At 40.3% G+C, this 21,607-nt stretch overlaps 1 protein-coding gene and 1 long non-coding RNA gene across 5 annotated transcripts in view; one reads left to right on the plus strand and one right to left on the minus strand.

The window, feature by feature from the left end:
* Positions 1 to 10,635: 10,635 nt before the first annotated feature.
* Positions 10,636 to 16,960, plus strand: LOC146444868 (uncharacterized). Its single transcript, XR_014852701.1, has 3 exons — positions 10,636 to 11,244; positions 12,956 to 13,088; positions 16,514 to 16,960. It is a non-coding gene; the product is annotated as an uncharacterized LOC146444868 (long non-coding RNA).
* TNFRSF19 (TNF receptor superfamily member 19) overlaps positions 13,972 to 21,607 on the minus strand; it is a 57,537-nt gene continuing 49,901 nt past the window's right edge. For all 4 annotated transcript variants that reach the window (XM_085062852.1, XM_085062863.1, XM_085062843.1 and 1 more), the window contains 3 exons: positions 21,169 to 21,271; positions 18,726 to 19,126; positions 13,972 to 16,235 (listed from right to left, as the gene is read on the minus strand). In XM_085062852.1, the coding sequence (XP_084918978.1) occupies positions 18,733 to 19,126; positions 21,169 to 21,271 (497 nt within the window). In that variant the 3' untranslated portion in view covers positions 13,972 to 16,235; positions 18,726 to 18,732. The remainder of the gene's footprint in view (positions 16,236 to 18,725; positions 19,127 to 21,168; positions 21,272 to 21,607) is intronic.

The raw sequence follows: 21,607 nt of genomic DNA on the forward strand, positions 1-21,607 counted from the left end.
GGGAAATATTATTCTAATTTTTTTCTCTCTTTTTGATAGTCTCTAAAAATGCTTCCAGCTGTTCAAATGTCTGATGCTTTTTCCTTTATTTTTTTCTTTTACTTTTCAAGAGACTTTTATTTTCCAGCAAATAATGTGTACTCTCAGTAACGTGAGACCTCTCTTGAGACCAGCAGTGTAACTCTTCGTAAATGTAAAAACCACTGTAATCCTTTTCCAGCATTCCACGCTTTCCCACTGGGGCTGCTGAACCAGCAATCCAAAAGTTGGGTTTATAATACTTTAACTCAGCATCATGCTTTTAATCTGAAATTTTACAATGTTTTGAATTTTAGCTGCTATGGAAAGTAAGTAGCGAACATCTTCAGAAGAAATTACACCCTTATGCAATCCTGAAATAATAACACATAATTACAGCACATCAGAAAAGCACAGGTGGATTATGTTTGGAATTCTGAGGTGTGAACTTTGCTTTTTTTTTTTTTTTAGTGTTTGATGTGATTATTTTTCTGATTCACTTAAGATAGACTGAAATATTGTGTAATAATTACTTTCTGGTGACACAAATGCAGCTGGTGCTGCATGCAGTTTTCTAAAGACCAAAGAAGGTAACAGGAGTAAAAGGCAGCAGTTAAGAAGGCAGGGAAGGGACAGGAGATCAGGCAAGGAAGAATTGAATATAGATTAGAAACTAGGTATGATAATGGGTTGATACAGAAGCAAAATAACCTCTGAGTTAAAAGCTTGGGCAGAGTAAAAGAGGGTTTTCTTTCCACAGCAGTAAGTCTAGAATGGAAATTACAGCACTGTCAGTAACAGAAAAAGCAGAGGTGTTAAAAAATATTTCTGTTTTGTCTTCAGTGAAACACCAGATGTAAGAATTCATATCATATGTTGATAAAAGCCTTTCTACAGATGTTAAATAGCAGCTTGTACAAAGAGACAAGACTTAAATAGTGTGCCAAAATAAAAAATGAATGTATATCAAAGAGAGCTTAGTATTATAGGTGACACTAGGATGGAAATGAAGAGATGATTGTAACAGCAATATTGATGGCTCAGAAAATTTGCATCTTAGTCTATTATAACATTAACATAATTATGATACAGAAGCACAAATTTGAAAGATTGAACATTAGTCTGAAAACAAGTGTTTAACAAGAGCTGGTAGCTGAAATTAGACGAAGTTGTACCTGTTTTCTAGTTTGTATTTTGACAGCAGGGATTACATGTGAGAAGTGGTGCTGGCATTGACCAGTCAGCACTAGAAATGTACATCAAAACTGGGCTGTTTTCTGAAAAGCATGCCCTAATTCAGATTAATTCAGAGAAGCCCTGCAGCCTCAGTTACACTAGGGCAGAGCCATCTTTTCTGGTCCTACAAGCTGTGATTGAGGAGCAGGTCTTTGGAAGGAGGTTTTTCCACGAGGGCAGCAAGTCTGTGCTTGCCAGATAACTGTCCTACTGGCAGCTTCCCCTTTTCTTCCACGGAGAGGTGGAAAAGCAGTGTCAGCCAAAGCACCTCCTCTGCTTGCTGGGAAGTGGGAGGCATTGTCCCTCGGCTATTTCAGATTGCTTCTGGGCAAAGTATTGGAGATTTTGTGTTCCCAGAGCCAGGGATTTATTTGCATGCCATTGGGAACAAGTTCAAGTCAGCACTTCACCCCAGCGGGTTTGCAGTGTACCAAAAGGGGAGCATTACATTAAAATTGGAAAGAATTAAAGAGTTAAAGAACTTGAAGATTGAAGATGCATGATATCAGAAAGCAAGCATACGGATTTCCCTGGGAGAAGGACCGTGGGAGAACAGCTAGTGTGCTCGGGGAGGAGAGGGAAGGAGATAAAAGATAAGGAAGTATAAATCAGCACCAGCAGGGCTGTCTGTCGGGCCTTCTGATCTTCCCCGTGCTGAGATTTGTTTACTTTCAAGTCCTCTGCGGCTGCTCCTCAACAGCTGGCATGTGGAGCTGCACAGGGATAGGAAATTGTTAGGGCTTCTTGTTTGGAGGAAGTATCCAAAAAATCTCTTGGAGACAAACTACTTAAACCAGAAGCAAAGTGGTGATACAGATCTGACAGGATGACTGCTCGGTGCTCTGCTGCTGTGTGGATTTAAAAGCACAGAGGGAAGGGAGTGGGATGCCTCTTGCCAGCAGTTGCCAAAGAGCCTGTAGTTTCTAAAGCAACTTGTAGGTGGCTAAAACTTGCCATTCTGGCTTCCTTCACTCTTGATGAGAAGAAACAGATATCTTCAAAATTGAATACATCCTACCAGTCTAAGGATGGGGATGAACCAGCTCTTTTATGTGCCTTTTGTTGCTCCAGTAACTAGAGAGAGCACAGATGGCTGGAATAGAAATGTCAGGAATCCTGGTTTCAGTTCAGAACACCTCAAAACACTAAACTTACCTTTTTTTTTTTTTTTTTAGCTACAATTTTTCAGTTATCAAATGCCACCCTCATTTACTTTTGCTGCCTGCCAAACATGACTGAGTTCCTGGGTCATTGACAGCATCAAGTAGTACAATATTGAAATAGTTGCAGAAGATCCTCTTAATTAATCTTCAGGACATCTTGGATTTTATGAAGTGCCTTTTGGCCATTGTCCCTCTGACTCCTTACAACCCTCTCACTTCACCCCTTAGATACCTCCAAATTCCCCCTTCTCTGCCTGCTCTTACAGCTGCACTGGGGCATGGCCCAAGGGGGTGGGAAGAGCAGGTGAGGGATGCTTTGGGCTGTGACTGACCCAGGGCTTGTGATCATGTCAGAGGAAAAGCAAAATGGCAGCATGGCAGGTTCTCCCCACCCTGTCCACAGCTGCTACTGCTGGTGCCCATTCAGCCTGAAGTTTATATCATGCTCAAACAGCATTTCTCCTCTGTCTTCCACGCCCTATGGGAAAGCTGAGCTTGGGGGAAATGCCCTGAATATGATCTACTAGGAAGGTGAAGTGTTACCAAGCTGGGCCAAGTCAGGATGGATGAGCCCCTTTCAGTTCCAGGCCACAGGAGAGCAACTCTCAATACTCTGCAGGCAGCTGCACCTCATGAATAACAGAAATTTATCAGGTAGGTGTTTGAAGGGGTTTGTCCCTTGAGCATGCTCAGAAGCCACTGTTTGGCTGATGTTTGCAGCAGCCCTTAAACTCATCAAGATCCTCTGGCCTACTCACAACAGATTAGCAGGGCAGTTGTTAAAAACAGTCTATTTATTAATGGTGCTCTTCAGAAGTAGCCACACTACTCAATCATAGCCTACTTTCAATATTTAAAACACATATGAAATGAAAAATGTGTATAAAATCAGAAGGGCTTGCTGGTTTCATGTAGTGCATGCTCCTACCAGCCAGCTCCACTTTTTGCCTCACCAAGATAGAATCCAGTTAACTCACCATGCAGCTCTCTGCACAGAGACAAACCCTCATCCAGCATAAATTTCCGTAGCTCAAATGAAGTTATTAAAGACCTGTGTTATTTTATTTATACCTGCTGAGTGTTTTCCCCAAGGTCATTTGACAGCATCCCAGCTCCTGGGAAGCTGAGCTGCAGCATCTGCTGTGGGCAGCCAGGGGCTGTGTGGAGGTGGCTGGGCGACAGCCTGGGAGCAGAGTGGTGTCTCTGGTAGTGCTGGAGCCCACAAGTGACTGCATTTCTTCACATTGATTTTAGAAGTGAAAAAGGCATCAAAATTGCCTTGAATGTCTTGGCTTGCAGTGCTTCTGACATACAGATGTGCTCAGTTGTCTGCAGTTCATTTCCAAGGAGAATACAGTTGTTAACAAAATCATTTTATATGAGAGCCCCAGGGGAACACAAGTGATAGAGCAGCTTTTATAACATACTAAAACTTCTATAAAACTAATTATATGTGTTATCAAAATGATTCATGCTAGCCAGACTAAATCCTACTCCTTAAAAATGAGAGTTGAAGTGACAGTTCAGTGTTTCTTAACATTTGCACTAACAGCCTCTTCTCCCTGTGCTGTCACAGGGAGGTTGAGGAAGGATTTCCCCCAGAACTGCAGATGCCATTGCAAGGAAGAGGCTGTGCCATTAGGGTCTGTAACCCAGCTCAGCTGACGATGACAAAGTAAGTTCTGACCAGACCTGATTCCTCACCATCATGGCAAATTTTCTTCTTATTTCCAGTAAGATTAATTTGTGACACCTGACACCTGCCCAGCAAATGTGTCCCTCATGCCATGTGTCTGCAGGTATTGCTCTTGCTGAAACTATTTAGCATTGAAGGTCTTCTGCAAAACAGTGCTGGATTGCTGGCGGTGTTTTCCCTAAGCAGGGATTTAGACAACTTGTTCTACTTAATCAAATTAGCTATCTTTGATTTAATCTGGTGTTTAAGCCAAATTCCCAAGACAAAGTGGTTTTAATAGTCTGTTCAGTCTGTAATCTCTGTTTTCCAAGAAAATCAGCTTTTATTTATCTATTTCTTTGGTTTCTGGCAGTTTCAATTGTGCGTGAAAAACTGATGTAGGCTGGCTGAGTACAGGGAAATAGCTAATTTGGCATTCAGTTTCTTCCTCTATGAGCTATCCCATTTTCCATGCCTTGCCATTGGTCTGTCAGCAGTGTCTGTCAGCTGGTCTGGCAGCTGTGCCTCACTGGCAATAGTCTGTGGTTTTTTTATTCTTCCCTGATTCGTGTTTGTTTCCCATCCCATCTTGCATCTCCAGCTTTATCTCCTTCATTTGGGAAAACCAAAAGTTTTCCAAACTAAAGTGGGTCAGTAAAAGCTAAACACTTTTTTGTAACTTGTTCTCTGTGTTGGGAGCCCTCGTGCCAGCTGAGAACACTTCCCATGCTGGTAACCACACCCTATGGAAAAGGTCACTTCAGGGTAACCTCTTCAGAAGTGCAGGACTTACTGAAGCAAACAGGACCTTGAGCTTTGCTCTTCCTTTTCCATTATTCACTTGGGGTTTTAGGCTGGAGCAGTGGCTGTTGAGCACCTTGTATCAATGTCAAGACAGGGAAGGTGACCCTCAACTCCCACAGTGCTCACCCAAAGGGCCCTCTGGTGCTCCAGCTGTAGGGAGAAGATCCATCAGTGCTCTCAGTCACTAAAGGACTCACGGGAATGCTGCTTTAGCTCTGGACCTCTGAAACAGTTTTTGAGGGCCTTAGTCAGCATGGGGCTTCTGTGGTTGTTGAGAGGCTTTGTTAAAAGTGAGCTCCCTGGATAGTTTATTTGTCAAGACATGGAATAACAGTCACAGTATGAACATGAAAATGGGAGAAATAGGAAGCTGGAGCTAGTGGTTTGGCTGACATCCTAGAATTCAATTTTATTTCCCTCTGAATGTTGGGAAAATGATGGGGTAGGTGAAAAGTTTTGTTTTCTCCTTATTGGAGAAAATTCCTTGTTACACCAAATCATCAAAGGCAGTTTTAGGTCCTTCCATTTGTACTGTTGCTGCTCCTGTCCACCCTCCACTGACCTGAAACCTTAAAGATTTTATTAATCTTTTAGGTTAGATTTGAATGTGTTTTCTTTGGCATAACCTGGTGGCAGGAAATCCTCCAGATAAATTTACCCCATTTATACTGAGTTCTCCTACAGAGAAATCCCATCTGGACCCAGGGCATTGCTCTCCAGCCCTGCCATTCTGTCAGCAAAATTGATGCTGGCAGAGACAAACCCTGGCTCTGCAGGCAACTCATCCTCACACCTTTTATTTGCCTTTTTCCTATACCTATACCATAAATACTACAGCCTCATGGACACTGCTATTTGTACTAAAAAAATAATACAAATAGAACACTAACAGAAAGGCAGGCAAGTGTCTGTCAGGGCTGATCTGTCTGTAACTTCTGTCTGTTATTTCTGCTCTAAGCAATTCAAATGTGAACAAACCAGCTCACAGTGGAAGGAAGCACTGGATCCAGCAAGACCACTGTTTGGAAAAGAGTAGGTGTTAATATGCCCAGAGGTCATTTGGGGCTTGTAACATCTCTTGGCAGGGCCTGTGGCAGCCAAACTGGTATTTTCTTACTCTTCAGGAGCACTGGGGTATTTGGCAGCAGCCTCCACATCTCACTCTACTTTCAGGATCATCATCAATGGGGCTGCTGAATTGCCACCCCTCCTGCAGGGACTGAAAGATATCCATCAGGAACTGGGCACTGGTGACACTGAGGGGATGAAGGTGTTGATAATTGGTGGATTTTCTACAAGAGGGCTGTTCCTGGAGGTTGGCCCAGCTCCTTCTGCTCAGCAGCACAGCCACAGTGTCAATGTCCCAAGAGTTTTATGCCTTCCATGGCTTTTGCTGCTGGCCTGAGTCTAGCATGCCTCTTCTCTAGCTCTTCTAGCATGCCTCTTCTCTAGAGGGATGCTGAAGTGACAATAGCTGTTGGCTGGCTCAGCTGGAATTTTGCAGTATCTAAATCACAGTTCCAGGTCTGAGTTCCGCACTCAGATCCTTGCGGTGGGATCAGCCAGCAAAGCAGGAGGTAATTAAAGGTCTACAGCAGGCTGGGCCCCATGGAGCCATAGTTTTCCTGGTGAAGATGCTGCAGGCAGGCACTGGAATCACATCCTCAGCTGCCCTTCTGAACTCGGGGAGTGGGAAATGTGTTCTTATGGGTCAGTTTGAACTGAAATGTGTATGGCACAGCTCTGCTCATTCAAAAAGGAATTCAAAAAGCTCTAAAGAGGGAATTAAACCTTGTTGAGGCCTGCCAAGAAAATGTTGAGATTTTTTATTTTGACTGGAAACGTGTAAATCACCTGCATCCCTGACTCAGACTTACTTTAAAACTGCTTTCAGAAGCATTTATATAGAGGGAACCCACTGTCACTGTCTTAATACATTCCTACCTGGCATGATGAGAATTTCACTCTTTTCTAGGCTCTGTTTTGTACATCCTGCATTGCTTTTCTTCCCCTTTGGCATTGCTGATGAGTATGTTTCACTTTCCCATGGCTTTCACTCCTCAGTGCTGCACCAAGCTGGCTGCCAGCCACACCAGCTCTCTGTACTGTTTGGAATCCTCTCCCCTTGTCCAGATCTGCCTGAGACTTTCCTTTTGCTCAATTAAAGCCTAAGAGGAGCACTGGTGAGACACACTGGTGTCAAGGGAGCAGCCCCCTCCCCAGTACTGCTTTTCTGCCTCACTGTGGCCCTTGGGAGGTTTATCCCAGTACCCAGAGTCCCATCTCCTGCCACAAGCTGCCTCAGGGTGCCTGAAGCTGCTGGGCTGAGCTGTGGTGCAGCTCCCAGTGTGCTAATCCAGCCTGTGAACAAATACCATGGAGCTGTGGGGGGTTAAAGGGTTCAGTTCTGTGGCAGTGGAGAGCAGCAGCTCAGCCCTGCTAGGGTCTCCCCAGTCACCAAAGCCAGAGCTGGGTTGTGAGCTGCTCTTGCTCCAGCCTGGGCCGTGCAGGAGCTGCTCCTTGCACCAAGGTGTCACCAACCTTCCTGCTCTCTAGCTCTGCTGAAAGCAAAACCAGGGCCAATTAGCCTTCCAGGTGTTGCACCAAATTCAGGGGTGAGGCTGAGCTCATGTGATTTACACATCCTCCTGGGCCACTTAGCTTCAAAATCATTCCTGTTACAACAACTTTTACATCCACCCTTGCTCTATCAGCAGCGTTGCCCATTTTTACTCATCACCTTTGAATTTGGGCTTTACGAGGCCAGGCACAGCTTCACCCATCATTGTCTCTTCTTTGGTCTCTTCCTGGTGTGCTGTTCAGCTTTCCCACTGGGCAGTGACCCAGCAGGGACTTCCTCAGCCTGGCTTGAACTGGGGACTCTGCACAGAGCTGTCTGAGCCAGGAGGACCTAAGAGCACAGCAGGAAACGCCCTGCTGTGTCTCGACTAACAGCTCAGCCCAACCCACCCATTTAGGAAACGGAGTCGAATACCAGGTGTGCAAAGTAGATCTGATACGAAGGATTCTTTATGTTGCTGTAGTATTTTGTGGTAAGATTATCTCAGGGAAGTGGTTATTTCAGGCCAAAAAAGAGGGGAGCTTTGTGTTTCCAGTCAGTTTAAACCATGATACTTCCCAACTGTCCTGCCTGTAATCTTTTCTACAGATAATTTTTTTTTTGCATCCCCTGAAGGTAAGTCCTATTATCAGCAATTTTTACATATTGTCATGGATAGCTCTGTGTCACTGCTGTGACTTCCTTGTCCTTATTTTTCATGGAGAGTTCTTGCAGAAAATTCTGAATCAGGGCATGTGCTAAAAAATCACCATTTTAAGTACTTTGTCGTTATCTTCCATGTCAGAAGCAGCTGTCCACAGATAGGAATCCAACCAAATAAATCCCTGGGTAGATCAGCTTTGAATGTGAGCTCTTTGCCTTTCCAAAAGCAAGCTTTGCCTTGTGCTTGTGTTACATCTTCCAAATTGCTGAAATTAAACCCACAACTCTGTTTTCCGGTGGCAGTTGAGGAGAATGGGAAACACAGGCCTGGAGGATAGAAGGCAAACAAACACTGCTGAAAATTGCAGCAGTGATAAATAATGCAGACAGGTAGGAAAGAGCCATAAAACAGAACAAGAGGGGATAAAAGATATTCCTTTCCTGAGTGGGAAGAGTCTTCAGTGAGAGTGTCCTGTGTTACTATTTCTGACACCGGGCAGGGGATGGGATTCTTCCTGTGTCAAGGGGTAAATTCAGCATGTCTTCTTCACAAAATTGATTCTTTAATGAAGACTAAGAAGATAAAATGTCTGGTATGCTTGAGGGGCAGCGTAATTCTAGAGAATAGAAGAGTTTTCTTTTCTACTTGTTTTCCCATGCAGCCCAAGGTTATTTAGCTAAGCTTTTAATACACAAATGGGAATTTTGCTGAATGATTCTCCAGTACAACTTTTATGCAGTTTTTTTTCTCCTGTCTCTTTTTTTCCCCCCGCCTTTTGTTTTGTTTTGTTTGAACTAGCCATGGCAGTGGTTCAATAGCAGACTTTTAAAGAATGGGTTGCTGGTGTGGGTTGGGGTTGATCTGGTCAAAGAGGTGGTTTTGCTTTTTTTTGTGGCCTGGTTACTGGGCCAGGGAACAGAGCAGCAGTAACAGCATGAAGCAGTAGCTGATTCCAGGGACATCTTCTGGGTGGCATTAAGACTGTCTGCCTTTCTTTTCCATGAGAAAATGTAATACAAGGCAGGCAAAATCTGAATACAGTCTTTTTGTTTTGTTTTGTTTTGTTCCAAACCTGAGGTAATTAGGAAAAGAACACGGATTGTCAGGCATTTAAACCCTCCAGCTCTTGCAGCATGGAGTATAACAAGGCCAAACTGAAAGACTTCTCCCTAGCATCAGGTGAGAACTGCAGGAGTATCCTCAGAGGAGCTGCAGCAGCTGTAGACCTTTAACTGGATAAAAAGCAGATCCAAGGGGGCTTTGAGTCCAAAACTTTTAGTTGTTTTTGGTTTACCCCCTCAGCTAACAGATGATAAAAACTTCTTTTTACTTACCTCTCTCAGCTGGTGCACTTAAAACACTGATACATTTGCAAGGTAGAGAAGGTGCAATATTGCATCTTTGAGGATTTTTAGGCTTCCAAGCATTTTCACAGCTACTCTCTGCACAACTTGGGGACTTGCAGAGGGAAATGAGCTGTAAGAGGCTGCTGGATGTGCCAGCACTGCTACCTGTTCTTCCCTACCTCCTGCAGCTATTGCAGCTTTCCCCACTGCCCAGAGTCCACTTACTGTAGAAAGACAATAAAAAGGTTTCTTCTCTAGGAAAAGAAAGCATCTGGGCTGTAAAGGCAGCAAGCCCTCCTCAGTGACACTCTGTGTATTAGGAAACCTCATCTGGCACTCAGGTATTTCTCAGGAATCCTTATGACAGCATTTGCCAACACCTTGAGTAAACTCTATCTATTTGTTGTTGAAAGCCACAGGAGATGTAATTTATGGCATTCTTGAGCTCTTCCCTGCAGATCCCACAGCCTCTCTCATTGTATTAATGAGAGGGCTGAACCCACAGGGCTCGATTCTATTAACCCATCAATACAATAGGCATCTTATCACCTAAAGGATTTAGAGTTTCTTCTGCCTGAGTCCATCTGTTCTACCAGTTAAAAAACAGTGTATGAACATAACTTTGAGGTAGTTCTTGCCCATAAAGATATTGATTAGTCTTGAGTAACCAACAAATCCTCCAAAGTTTAAAGTCTATTTAAAGGTACTGCTTAAATTGAGGATTCCAGTTGATTGAGGGTTTAATATGTAGAGTAGCTGCACAAACCTTCCCAGAGAAAACTCCCTTATGTGAATTTTCACAGCATTTTGTCAAGGTGTATAATTTTTTTCAGTCAAGGACTTTTGTCTCTTAGTCTCAAAATATCAAAAAAGTGTGATGAATCTTGACAAAATGCAAGTGTTATTTGCTGGAATATTATGGGTCTGTATTGGTATCTCGGTCAGAAAGATATTCTCACTCTTGCACAGGTGCAGCATCCCCTTAACTTCAATTGTTCAACAGAGTGAGGAGTAAGGTTTAATAAAGCTGAGACTCTGATAAAGGAACACAACTGCTGTTGTATCTCACAACATAAACCAGCCCCAGGCTGGTCAAAAACTGTATTTTTTTCTCTTGAAACACAGAGACAACAAATGGCCAAACAAATGGCCAAACTGATACTTGCTGCTGAATTTCTTCTTGTTAAACTCAGCTACCAGATGTTTCAGGATTCAACATAAATATGCAAGAAAGCACATTTGCAAAGTAGGGACAAAACTGGTGTGGTAAATGCTGTTAGTCTGCTGATTCCAGATCTGCCTCGCTTTGCTTTGGGCTGGTGCAGAGTTCATGTGTGCTTAGGCGAACGTGAAGTTAGAGGAAAAACTTGGCTGTAGGTTGGTACTTTACTTTGGCTTTTAAAATATGTTTTGCAACATAATGGCTCGTTTTGCTCTTTTTTTGGTGCACTAAAAGCTAGATATCCTCTTCTCATTATTCTTATTTTCATAACGAATAACCTCTGCGGCTGTTCTGTTTGATATTGGGTGAATATCCTGTTGAACACCCACTGTGTAGAAGCAGAGGCACCTGCAGGCACAGAACATCTCCATCACAAACATCCTGGAGATCCCCACCAGCTGAAGAGCATTAGAGCAGCTTCTGCAGTCTCAGCTCCTTGGCAGGGCCAGGCAGAGCCTCTGGGTGCTGCTGACCTCAGCAGAGAGACTGCATCCACTCGTGAATATTCCAGTGTGCTGCTCTGAAAGTCCTGGAAGGGAGCCATAGTGGACTGGCTGTAAGTCTTTACAGTAACTTCCTTTTTTCCCCCTAAGGCTCTCATATTGGCCTATGAAATGTCTAGGGCACTTGGATTCCTGGGCTGAAAGGCATTTTAAATAATTGAAACAAAACGTTTAGTAATTTCTTTTTTTTTTTTTTAATGTTCTCAGTTCATTTTGTAATCTCTGCCACATGCAGAATAAATGTTTGGGTAGTGTATAGGTCTCTCCTGACTTGGTCCACAGTGTTCTATAATTTCCACAAGTTTAAGGATTTAGCAATAAAATTGCTAACCTAGACAATGTCTTGCTTTAGGTCATGTGCAAGGTGACTGGTTTATTATTTTGTACACATTCTGTATTTATGTATGTTTATCGTTATGTTCCAGTGAAAACTGTCTGATCCAGATCTGGAGCTAATCAAAATGATCTCTTGAATTCCAATTGTATCATTTTTGCTAAGCTGTTAATCAGTGCTCTCCCTTAAACTGTTGGTTACAACCAGATTTTGGTATATTAGCTGCTATACTTAATGGGAGATTTTTGCATGTGAATTGTCCACCCATAAACTGAGACTGAGACCTGGGTGGAAGAAGTGGAAAACTTGACAAAGACTGAGGCTCAGGGGAAGCACTTTCTAAAAGCTGCCTTCTCTTTTTGTCTGTTTTTCCATGAGTGCTTCAGAAAAATGTCATTTATAACCTTTTGAACAAGCCAAATTTCCCTTTGTCAGGTCAACAAAAAAGAAAAACAGAAGAAGAAAAAAGGAAAATAATCCAAGTGCGATAAGGATTTAGAAAATCAAATGATGGGAAAACCTCCTCAGTCCTACTCAACTGACCCTGCTGTTGAAGCTATGGTGCTGTGTAGAAGCCTCAGTGTGCCCCCAATCTGCCACCCCCTCCATCAGTAGGCTATTAGAAAACATTTCCTCTAATCCCATCATTCAGTGCTGTTGTGGAAACCAGCAGGCTCCCCAGCAAATCCACCCCCTATTATTTTTATCCCATTGAAAGTGCTACCTTATCAGACATAATCGAAATGGCTCATGTGCTATGTGAGGAGCAAGTGGGTTTCACCATCACTCAGGCCAAAACTAAATATGGATTAAATTGCACCCTGCCAGCACAAAGTGTGCATTGTGTGGCTCTGCTCTGCAGTGCCCAGCCTCAGCTTGCTCCGTGCCTGATAAAACACTGCACTCTCCTTCCATTCCCCATTTTCTAAAGGGCAAAACAAAGCAGCAGTGTCTGTGCTGGAATGTGCTGCAGGTAGCGATCTAAACCTCCATCACCAAAGGCAGCGAGAGGATTAATTTAATGCATGAAGGTTGTTGCTTGGAGGGACTTCATAGGAATGCAAACCAAAGGCCCTGAAAGAGCCCACAACAAAGGGAAAAGCCATGTGATCTCAAACTCCTGGTAGGATGAGGAGCACTGGATTAAGGGTTTGGTCTACCTTGTAGAAAAGGCAGGAAATACTGTTGTACTGAATAGCAATGCAAGCAGGGAATTTGGGGTGGGTGGGATTTTTGTAGGTTTTCTGGAAAGCTTGGCTGGAAAAATCTCAGCCTTGTTAATGACATTTATATAGTAACTGACACGAGCAAATGTCTATGCAAGTTTTGTGGTCATGTGTATCACATGTTCTGGGTTGTACTTCATTGCCAGATAGAATAAACATCTGCTTTTCAATTACTGTTTATTTCTTGATTTTTCTTTTTTTTAGGGGCACTCCATTGCAATCCTGGCAGTGCTGAGAGTCATGAATCTCCCTGTCTTGGCACAAAGTGACCTCCCAAACATGCCACGTGCTGCTCTGCAGACTTGCACACCTCCAAGTGAACTCTGAGGACACTCAGGTGGGCTGGGCATGTGAACTGCTGCCACTTCTGACAGTCACAGCAGAAAACAAGTAGAAGGCTGCTCAGGAGGGCGGCACAGGGGCACAGGGGTGTAAGGAGTCCTTGCCATTCTGGGAAGGTGAACTCCAGTTAAGCTCTCAATTATGTACTTCAAAGACCATAGAAATAACAGCAATACACAGAGAAGAACCAGTATGAAATTTACTAGACTAAACCAGCAACAAGGACAGAGCAGCTTTCAAGCTTCCCCCAGATTTTTCCCCCCAAAAACCAACAGTGCTCTCACAGTTCAGCACAAGCACCCTGGCTTTATGTTATCTGCCATCCTTATCTGGATTCAGTTTCCAGTCACTGCTTATGGCTTTATCATAAGGACCAATTTTATGCAATTATCAAATTACTCTTTCTTCTTAGTCTTCTACTATTGTCAGTCAGACTGTGCCATTCCTTTCTTAATCATTTAAATTGGGGTCATGACTCCAATCCTACTTCATAAATACAGCTACTCTCATTATTTACTTATTTGTCCTGTCTGAAACAGCCTCTCATGTGGAGCACCAGGTTCTCTTTTCTAATCATCATAAAGACAGCAATGTGTGGTGCTTACCAGCTTTTTCCTCCTCCTTTTTTGAGAAGCAGAATTTTTAAACAGTTTTGAAGCACTATGATATTAAGCATTGATGTTAACTTCCAGCTTCTCCAGGATCCTCCAGCTTGAAGAATGATGTTACTGCTAAACAGCAAACATCTCAAAACGAAGTACACAATTCCACCATAACCTTAATACAAATACGCCATTATGGAATTCTAAAAAGATTAGAAGAATTGATCACTAAATTTGTATAGAATGCTATTATTAATTTGAGATCAACAAACCAAGACTGGTTCACGTAACATTTTATTCACAAGTAGAAAAAGTCTTACAAAACAATTTATACAAGATTTTAATTTACATTTTTAAAGGAGTATTTAAAACAGCACTGTAAGTCCCTGTAAGACATGATATGTGGGCAGTCTAACGGCAGTGATAGTGTATGTTTTCTGTTGGCATGTACAACATTGCTTGCCACAGGCAATATACAAAAGACCAATTTGGTTAAATTAAAAAAAAAGTATATACAAATATACACATATATTTAAAAAAACACTCTCTTTAAGTTTTTCCTCCCAATCTGCTCTCAAGCTATCTGTCCCTCATTTTAAAAAATGAGTATCCTTCTCTAGGGCTGCTGGACAAAAAAAAACCAAACAAAATTTAAATTCCAATGGGAAAACACACTTACTGTGGCAGAGGCTGGCAAAACATTTGAACATTGCTTTTTCAAGAACTGTTATTAGTGAAAAGTTAAATCTCTGTATGTTCTAAAATATTTTGCCATTTACTGAAATGCACATTGGATATTTTTTCTATTTACAAAATATATACAAAGAAGCACACATCTTTTCATGCACATATAATGAAAAATCATATTTTGTAACTTCTTAAATGTATGAAAGTATACAAAGAAATTATTCAAAACTACTCATATTTAAATATATACTTGAAAGGATTTATCTGAGTAATTGTATGGTATAACTGCTTATTATTCCATCAGTGACCAAAAGATGGTATCTACTACCAAAAACACCAAACCAAACAACAGCAAAAAAATTACTCGTTCACTTTGGTTTAAATTTGGGTACTGTTATTGATGGCTTTTGCACAAATGAATAACCTCACTGGGGAAGAGCTGGAGCATCTCCCTGCCATGGCTGCCTGTACTGGCTTTAGCTATTCTTGTGCAGGTCCAACCTTCTTCTGTGTGCTTCAAAGCAAAGGTCTTTTTCCATAATGGATTCTGAATACTGTCTCAACATTTCCATTGCCACACAAACCATGTGTGGAAAGATGAATAATATTTATTGCAAATTTGCATCTGTTTTGCTGATTGCTTTGCTTTAGCCAAGGTACATTGGGTACTTTAAAGAATAATTGCTAGAGTTCATCACAGACAAGTGTGAGCCTGTTGAGAGTAATGAATCAGTAGAGGTTACTGGGATTATCCACAGAAGCAAAAACTATTTCAGGGATAAAAATGGCTGGAAGAAAATGGTATGAAGGGATGTGATAAAGCAAACCACTTTTTTACATTTTATGTGGAAAATTTGAATTGACACAGTACTACAGTGAGGAGGACAGAGTGTCTTGAATGAAAGGGACTCCTAAATGAATGAATCAGGTCATGAAGCTTGATGCTTTAAAATAATGCATTAATAAAAAATCTTGGTAACAGCCTCACTGTATAAATACTTTCATGGCACACCTGCTATAGTCTGACACTTTGATTTGATAGCTGATTACAATTATTTCAACATCCAAAATTACATGCTATAACAAGAAGTGCTGTATTCCAATACTGAGACTACTAATTAAACACAATATCCTTATCTATATGTCTGACCTTCATGAAACTAAATCTAATTTAAAGCTAATCTCCTGCTACATTTAAGAGAACAATGCCACCTCCCAAAATGTAATAATTGGACGGAGGGCACTTCAACCATACATACTGTAACACGCTAATTCTTTAACTCCCCAAACTAGCTTATTGACTAGAATGTAATACCTAATAAAAGCTTCAGTTCATTAATAGGTGATCCTTGCATAAATAGAAATGGGATTTTTTTATGTCCTTCAATAGCAGGAATATTATTTAAAATTAGAACCAGCAGAAAAAAAATCCTAATGCATGCACAAATCTGCAGGCAGAGCAACTGGCACCATGTTGTCCCACATCTTCTGACACCTCTAGCCATATTGAAGAGACCCCCCTAAACATACTGAAGTATTTGTTTTTCTTGCTGTGTTTACATATACTATTAAGCTCACTCCATTAGACATTTCGAGACTCTGAGGGAACAGAAAAAGAGACGCAAAAGGTCATAAATCCACTTTCAGGATCCTCGTAGGATGCTCCTTGAGGTTTCACTTCCCAGCTGTTACAGCTCAGAGCCAACTGCTCGCAAGGTGTGAAATGATGCCATTTTTTCCTGGCTGGTTTGGAAACCATGCAACACTGAAGACCAGACTATGTTTGATGAGAATCAGCAGGGGAACGTAAGGGAAGCATTCAGCTTTAGTGCTGAGAGAAATAGCTCCAGTCCCTAAAAAAAGTGACAGGAGGGTGGTTACATAAATTCATAAGAAACCTGTGTGTACCTCTATATTTGACTGAACACTGAAAGAGTAGAGGTTATACTTACTGCTTGCTGTAAAAATTCACCTAAACCTGAAGATTAAACCTGTATTAAAACCCACATTAAAACGTTTGTACTTGTGTGTACATATATAAAAATATGCTATATTCTGATTTTATGTTATTATTTCTTCTGAAATATAATAACAAAACATTGACCTATGCAAAACTGTAGAACATCCACAGGCACTACAAAGATCATCCTTCCCTCAAAATATTTCAAAAATACATGAAAGATGAATGGCAAATGGGAAAAAATGATATTGACTGAGATGAAATAATTTTCTTGGAGTTGTACAGCTTGGAGTGTTCAGCCTGAAAATACATCTCAGGTAAGTCTAGTCCTGGTCCTGTCCCATGAACACTGCTGAAATTTCTCTGCCAAAAATGCACACATAATGATGCACTGTAGAGTCTGAATGTGGAGAAATTCTACAAAATGCATCAGTAAAGTCTATTAAAGGGAAAAAAAATGAAGAAAAACTTAACCCTCCCAAAGACCTTGATTATTGAAAATTATACACACATCTCAGTAGTAATAGAGGGCAGTAGAAAACTATCAAAGAATACAGGATTTTGAGATGCTAGAAAAGATGTCTCCATACATGTAGGAATTAAAAGGAAAATTTACAGTTCATATACCATAACAGTAAATAAAGTCATATAGTAAATAAAAGTTATAGTAAATAAAGAAGTTATAGTAAATAAAGTTATAAAGTAATATAGTGAAATAAAAGCTAATTTTTGTAGTTGTATTTTGAAAATTTGTGGTTCTTTTGATCTAAGAAAACTCTTAAATAATATTAATCGCCTACCTCTGAAGCTGATGCATGGTTTAGTGGGAAAACACCCACAAACTTCTGATTTTTTACATCTTGTTAATATGGATATATATTGCCTTAAAACATCAATAGAGCTGGGAAGTAGCAGTGTTGAGATTTGCAGTCATACCCGTGTCATTGTCCCTTCCTACACACAGCTACAGAATACAACTGTCACCTAATGACACTGAGCACACACAAAAATGAAACTGAGAGCTGCTATCTGACACATGGGCAAGTAGTGCCCAGCATCGTTACAGACAGAACTTTTTATTGTAAATAATACATGGAGAGAAATATGTGCCATCTGGATAAGGCTGCCACTGTCAGTGACAGTGGCAGATTTTCAGGGTGACAAGTTCCATTGACTTTAATGGCAAAACAATTCTTGGTTTAAAAGTCAGTTCCCTTCCCTTTCCTCCTCTGGACAATGTCACCTAAAAAATTAAGGCTGGATTTACAAAGGAACTATTGCACTTACATGTTTTCAGAATATGCATGTTTTTGCTAAATACTAATTACTTTCTACTTCATATTTAGGAACAACACAGAAGTGGCATGCAAACCAAATGGAAGAGGATCAAAGGAATGCAGTTCTATTTCTGCAGATGGCCCCAAATTTTTGTAATTACAGATAGCATAATTTTCTTAATTAAGTTTAGAGTATTGTTAATATTAGTGGCAACTTCTTGTGTTCCTGCCCCTGAGTTCATGCACAGGAGACTCGTTCAGCTTTCTAGCCACAGCCTGCATAAGCCTGGAGTAACAACACCACTTGTCATCAGCACGCAGGCCATAATTTGGGATTCCTTCACACATCAGTTACTTGATCCTCCAGGTTACTTCCATTAGTAGAAAATTCCATTTCAAAAATACAGAGCACAGCTAATATTCAAAAAGATATAATGATGAAGCAGTAGCAGTGTGACTTTTTGTGACAGTTTCACTGTTACATAGTTGAAACAACTGTTCATCACCTCTTTGCATTTTGATCTCAGACCTGCATTTTCTCTGAGCTTTTATAATTAAGCTGTCTTTTATGGACAAACTTATGTTTTATCTGATGATGTGAGAATATGAATGGCTTTAGAAGGCATTTGAGATTCCCTTCTGTTTCTACTTCTGTTACTCCACAGAGAGGAGTAAGTATTTTTAGATGAACACTTGTATGTCTTTTATACTTTGTTTACAATAAGCAAAGAATCCCTCAGTTCTCCCTCATAAACAAAGGCTAGCCTCATATAACAGTTTGGTCATAAGGCTATTAAACTGAATTTTTCCCCTGAAATTTAATGAAAAAATTCCTTGATAAAAGCTGACTGATGTATAGACTTACCCCTGTATTCTGGTTAATATTATATCAACACCACAGTTTGCATAATTACACCTTTCAAATTCAGTTAATGATTTAAAAATGTGAAACTGCTGGATCTTTTGTAGAAGATTAATTTATTTCAGCAATAGTTAGGTGTAACCTGTGGAGAAATATGACCCTAAAACTACTTAGAATTCTATTTTTATCTAGCTCTACATGCCTGGACCACTCATTCTCTCTCCTTTGTAGTTATGTTTTTTACCTCTTTATCAGTCTGTAGAGTCATTTGTTGTTCCATTACACTTTGTCTTTGGCTGGGTTTCAGCAGTCACTGAGCTCTGAAGTGATGAAACTTCTATGCATGTTCTGTGTTCGGAGATTTCAAAGGACTTCGCAACATTTCCATCAAGAGACTTAGCTGAAATAAGTACTTCACTTAGTTCCTGGTTATTATCCAATTCAACAGTGGCTGCATTTTCAGTCTCAGGGCTGCAGGATTTTGCAGATCCTCCAGCCAGTTCTGAATATGATTCACAGATAGAAATGCTGTCACAACAAGCTGAGTTTTGCATAAGAGGCCAAGCATCTGGAATGTCTCCACAGGTAGAGTGTGAAAGAGAACCAAGGAAAGCAGGAATCATTTCGCCAACAGAATCAGAAGCTCTGCAGAAGAATAAAAGGCATATGGTTTACAAAGCAGTCCCGAAAATATTATCAGTGTTATAATTATTGTCATTCATAATTATAGATATTTCAAGGAGGTTTAACAGGGTTATATTAATAGTATAGAGACATCCTGTCCAAACAAATTCTTTTGAGAAGGAATACTGTTTGCTCCTTGTTTGGAAATGAGAAAAGCTCTGGTAAACACTACTTCAGACAGTGAATCCAGGATTCCAGAAAATATGAAATACAACTGGGGTTGTTTACAGTCAGAAATACAACAAAAATACTATAGTAGTGTTCAGATACAAACACTGTCACAAAGAAGAAAGAATTTTTTTTGGTCTCAGTGCATGGGGAGGGGGAGTATTAAGACAAGATGTAACAGGCTTAAAGTGCAGCAACAAAGATGGTTGGGCAGACTCTGGAATCTTCAACACTAGGGGGGTTTTGGTTGTTCTTCCCCCCCAAACTCTAGATAGACAAACATCTAATAGAAGTAAAGTGGCTTCTGGCTGGGAGAATGAAATAGGCAACAAGACTGCTTGAAACTTTGTGTTTGCTTCAAACCTGAAAACTCATTCACTTTACATTTTTCAGCTTGTTCTGTCTGGCCTTCAAAACGCAAAAGGTTTTTCTCCTATTCTCTTTTACATGGAAAGGACATACTAAAGAAGAGCAAGCATTATTTTTATTTTATGGAAAATGGAAGAAAGTAGAAGTGGAAACAGTATTATCTACCTCAAGTGTTTCTAAAGTGCATGATAATAGTGACATGTGCCAAACACTGTTAAAAGTCCAGTAGTGTTTTTCACTTTATATACACCAAAATAAGTATTAACAAAACCAGAATGTTATGTTTTATTTCCAACAACCATCTGCAGATTTATAAAAATGCAATGGCTGTATTAAGACTGATCTGCAGTGTGACAAAGCTCACTAACATTGTTACCTCATTAACATGCCTATAACAGATTTTAAGTAGCCTTACTCATTTCCAAAACATGATGCTTTAATAGCTTTGATATATACACAAAGCATTTTCACAGATGAGGCCAAAAGTCAGGACATTGCACCACAATTGAAGGAAATACATTATTCTGGCAAAGGAAATTGGCACAAACTCCATTTCTACTGGAAGGAACCACAGGATCTTTGATGTCCACATAGCATGGATATTATAGCTATTTTTAAAGCCTTAACCAAAAGATTCCTCAAAAAGTACACAACTCTCAATTTGTCAGCCTTGGTGGTATACAAGGATGACTCAAGCTTGTCGGTATTTAAACAAGTTGTTACAGAAAATTTAGATATTTGTACTTAGGTCGCTAAGTCACCTTGCACAAACAATACTTACGAAGAAGATGCCTCTACATTTTTAGCTGCATGTGGCCATAAGAACAAAACAGCTGAAGACTAATTTAAACCTTATATGGAAAATTATTCTAGCTAAAAGAAATAAATACATCCTGTGTTAAAATCTGTAACCAGGAAACTCTGAAGGACATGATACATTTTATATATTTAGCTCGTGGCACTGCTGTAAAAACAACTACTCTACTACTGCACTTATACTCAGCTGATCAGGAGAAAAGAAAGGTTAAAATCTGCTAGAAATTCAGAAATAATAGATATTTCAAATCTTCCATACTAAAGAGTCCCCAAAAAAAAATCTTCATGTCACTTGTGAACTGTATCTCAATCCCCCCAGATTCATAGGTTTATGCAGCAATTTGCTAACCAACAGCAGAAGAGGGGGTGCCCAAAGCCTCTAAGGTGCCAAAGAGTAAAAGGAAGATTATCTGCTTGTGAGAGAAGCCACTTCTTCAGAGAAACCCATGTATCATGTCAGTATTTACTAAGTAATACTTAAAGTCAATTTTTTCACCATAAACCTGTTCTTGCACAACGTGGGATGATATGGCTACAGTTCCTCAAAATCCCTCATTCCACTTCAAACAGCTGTTGTATCTGTATAAATATTAATTTGACTGCTTAAAAAAATACTTAATATTTAACACACATTTGTAAAACTAAGTTACCTTTCATTAAGTGTGGTCTGTGAGTTGAAAGCACAACTGTGACTGCTGTGCTCCATGCTACAGGTTTCATCACAGCACAGAGAGGGAATCAAGTGAACTGGTCCTACGGAATGAAAATTAATTTAATAGTGTTAAAACTGTCAAAGCTCTGTATAAACTTAGTCTCTGTTCTTTTTCAAACTTTAGTATTAGTTTGCCAGTTACATTATAATACATGACTGAGGAAAGAGATTTCTTGCTGCAAAACCAGATTCTTTATTCCTTTAAAATTGAATTATTTATAAAAGCCAAGCCCTTGCCAGTCATGAGTATCTACTTTTAAAATTGATTTGCTTCTCAAATGAATACATGTAAGTGGAACCATTCTGAGTTAACGTATCAGGATGATAGTTAAGCCTGTGCTTTTGTGCTAAATTATGTATTTCTTAATGTCAAAACT

The sequence above is a fragment of the Lichenostomus cassidix genome, chromosome 1 (assembly GCF_008360975.1).
Source record: "Lichenostomus cassidix isolate B80296 chromosome 1, HeHo_3.0, whole genome shotgun sequence".
NCBI classification, from domain to species: domain Eukaryota; kingdom Metazoa; phylum Chordata; class Aves; order Passeriformes; family Meliphagidae; genus Lichenostomus; species Lichenostomus cassidix.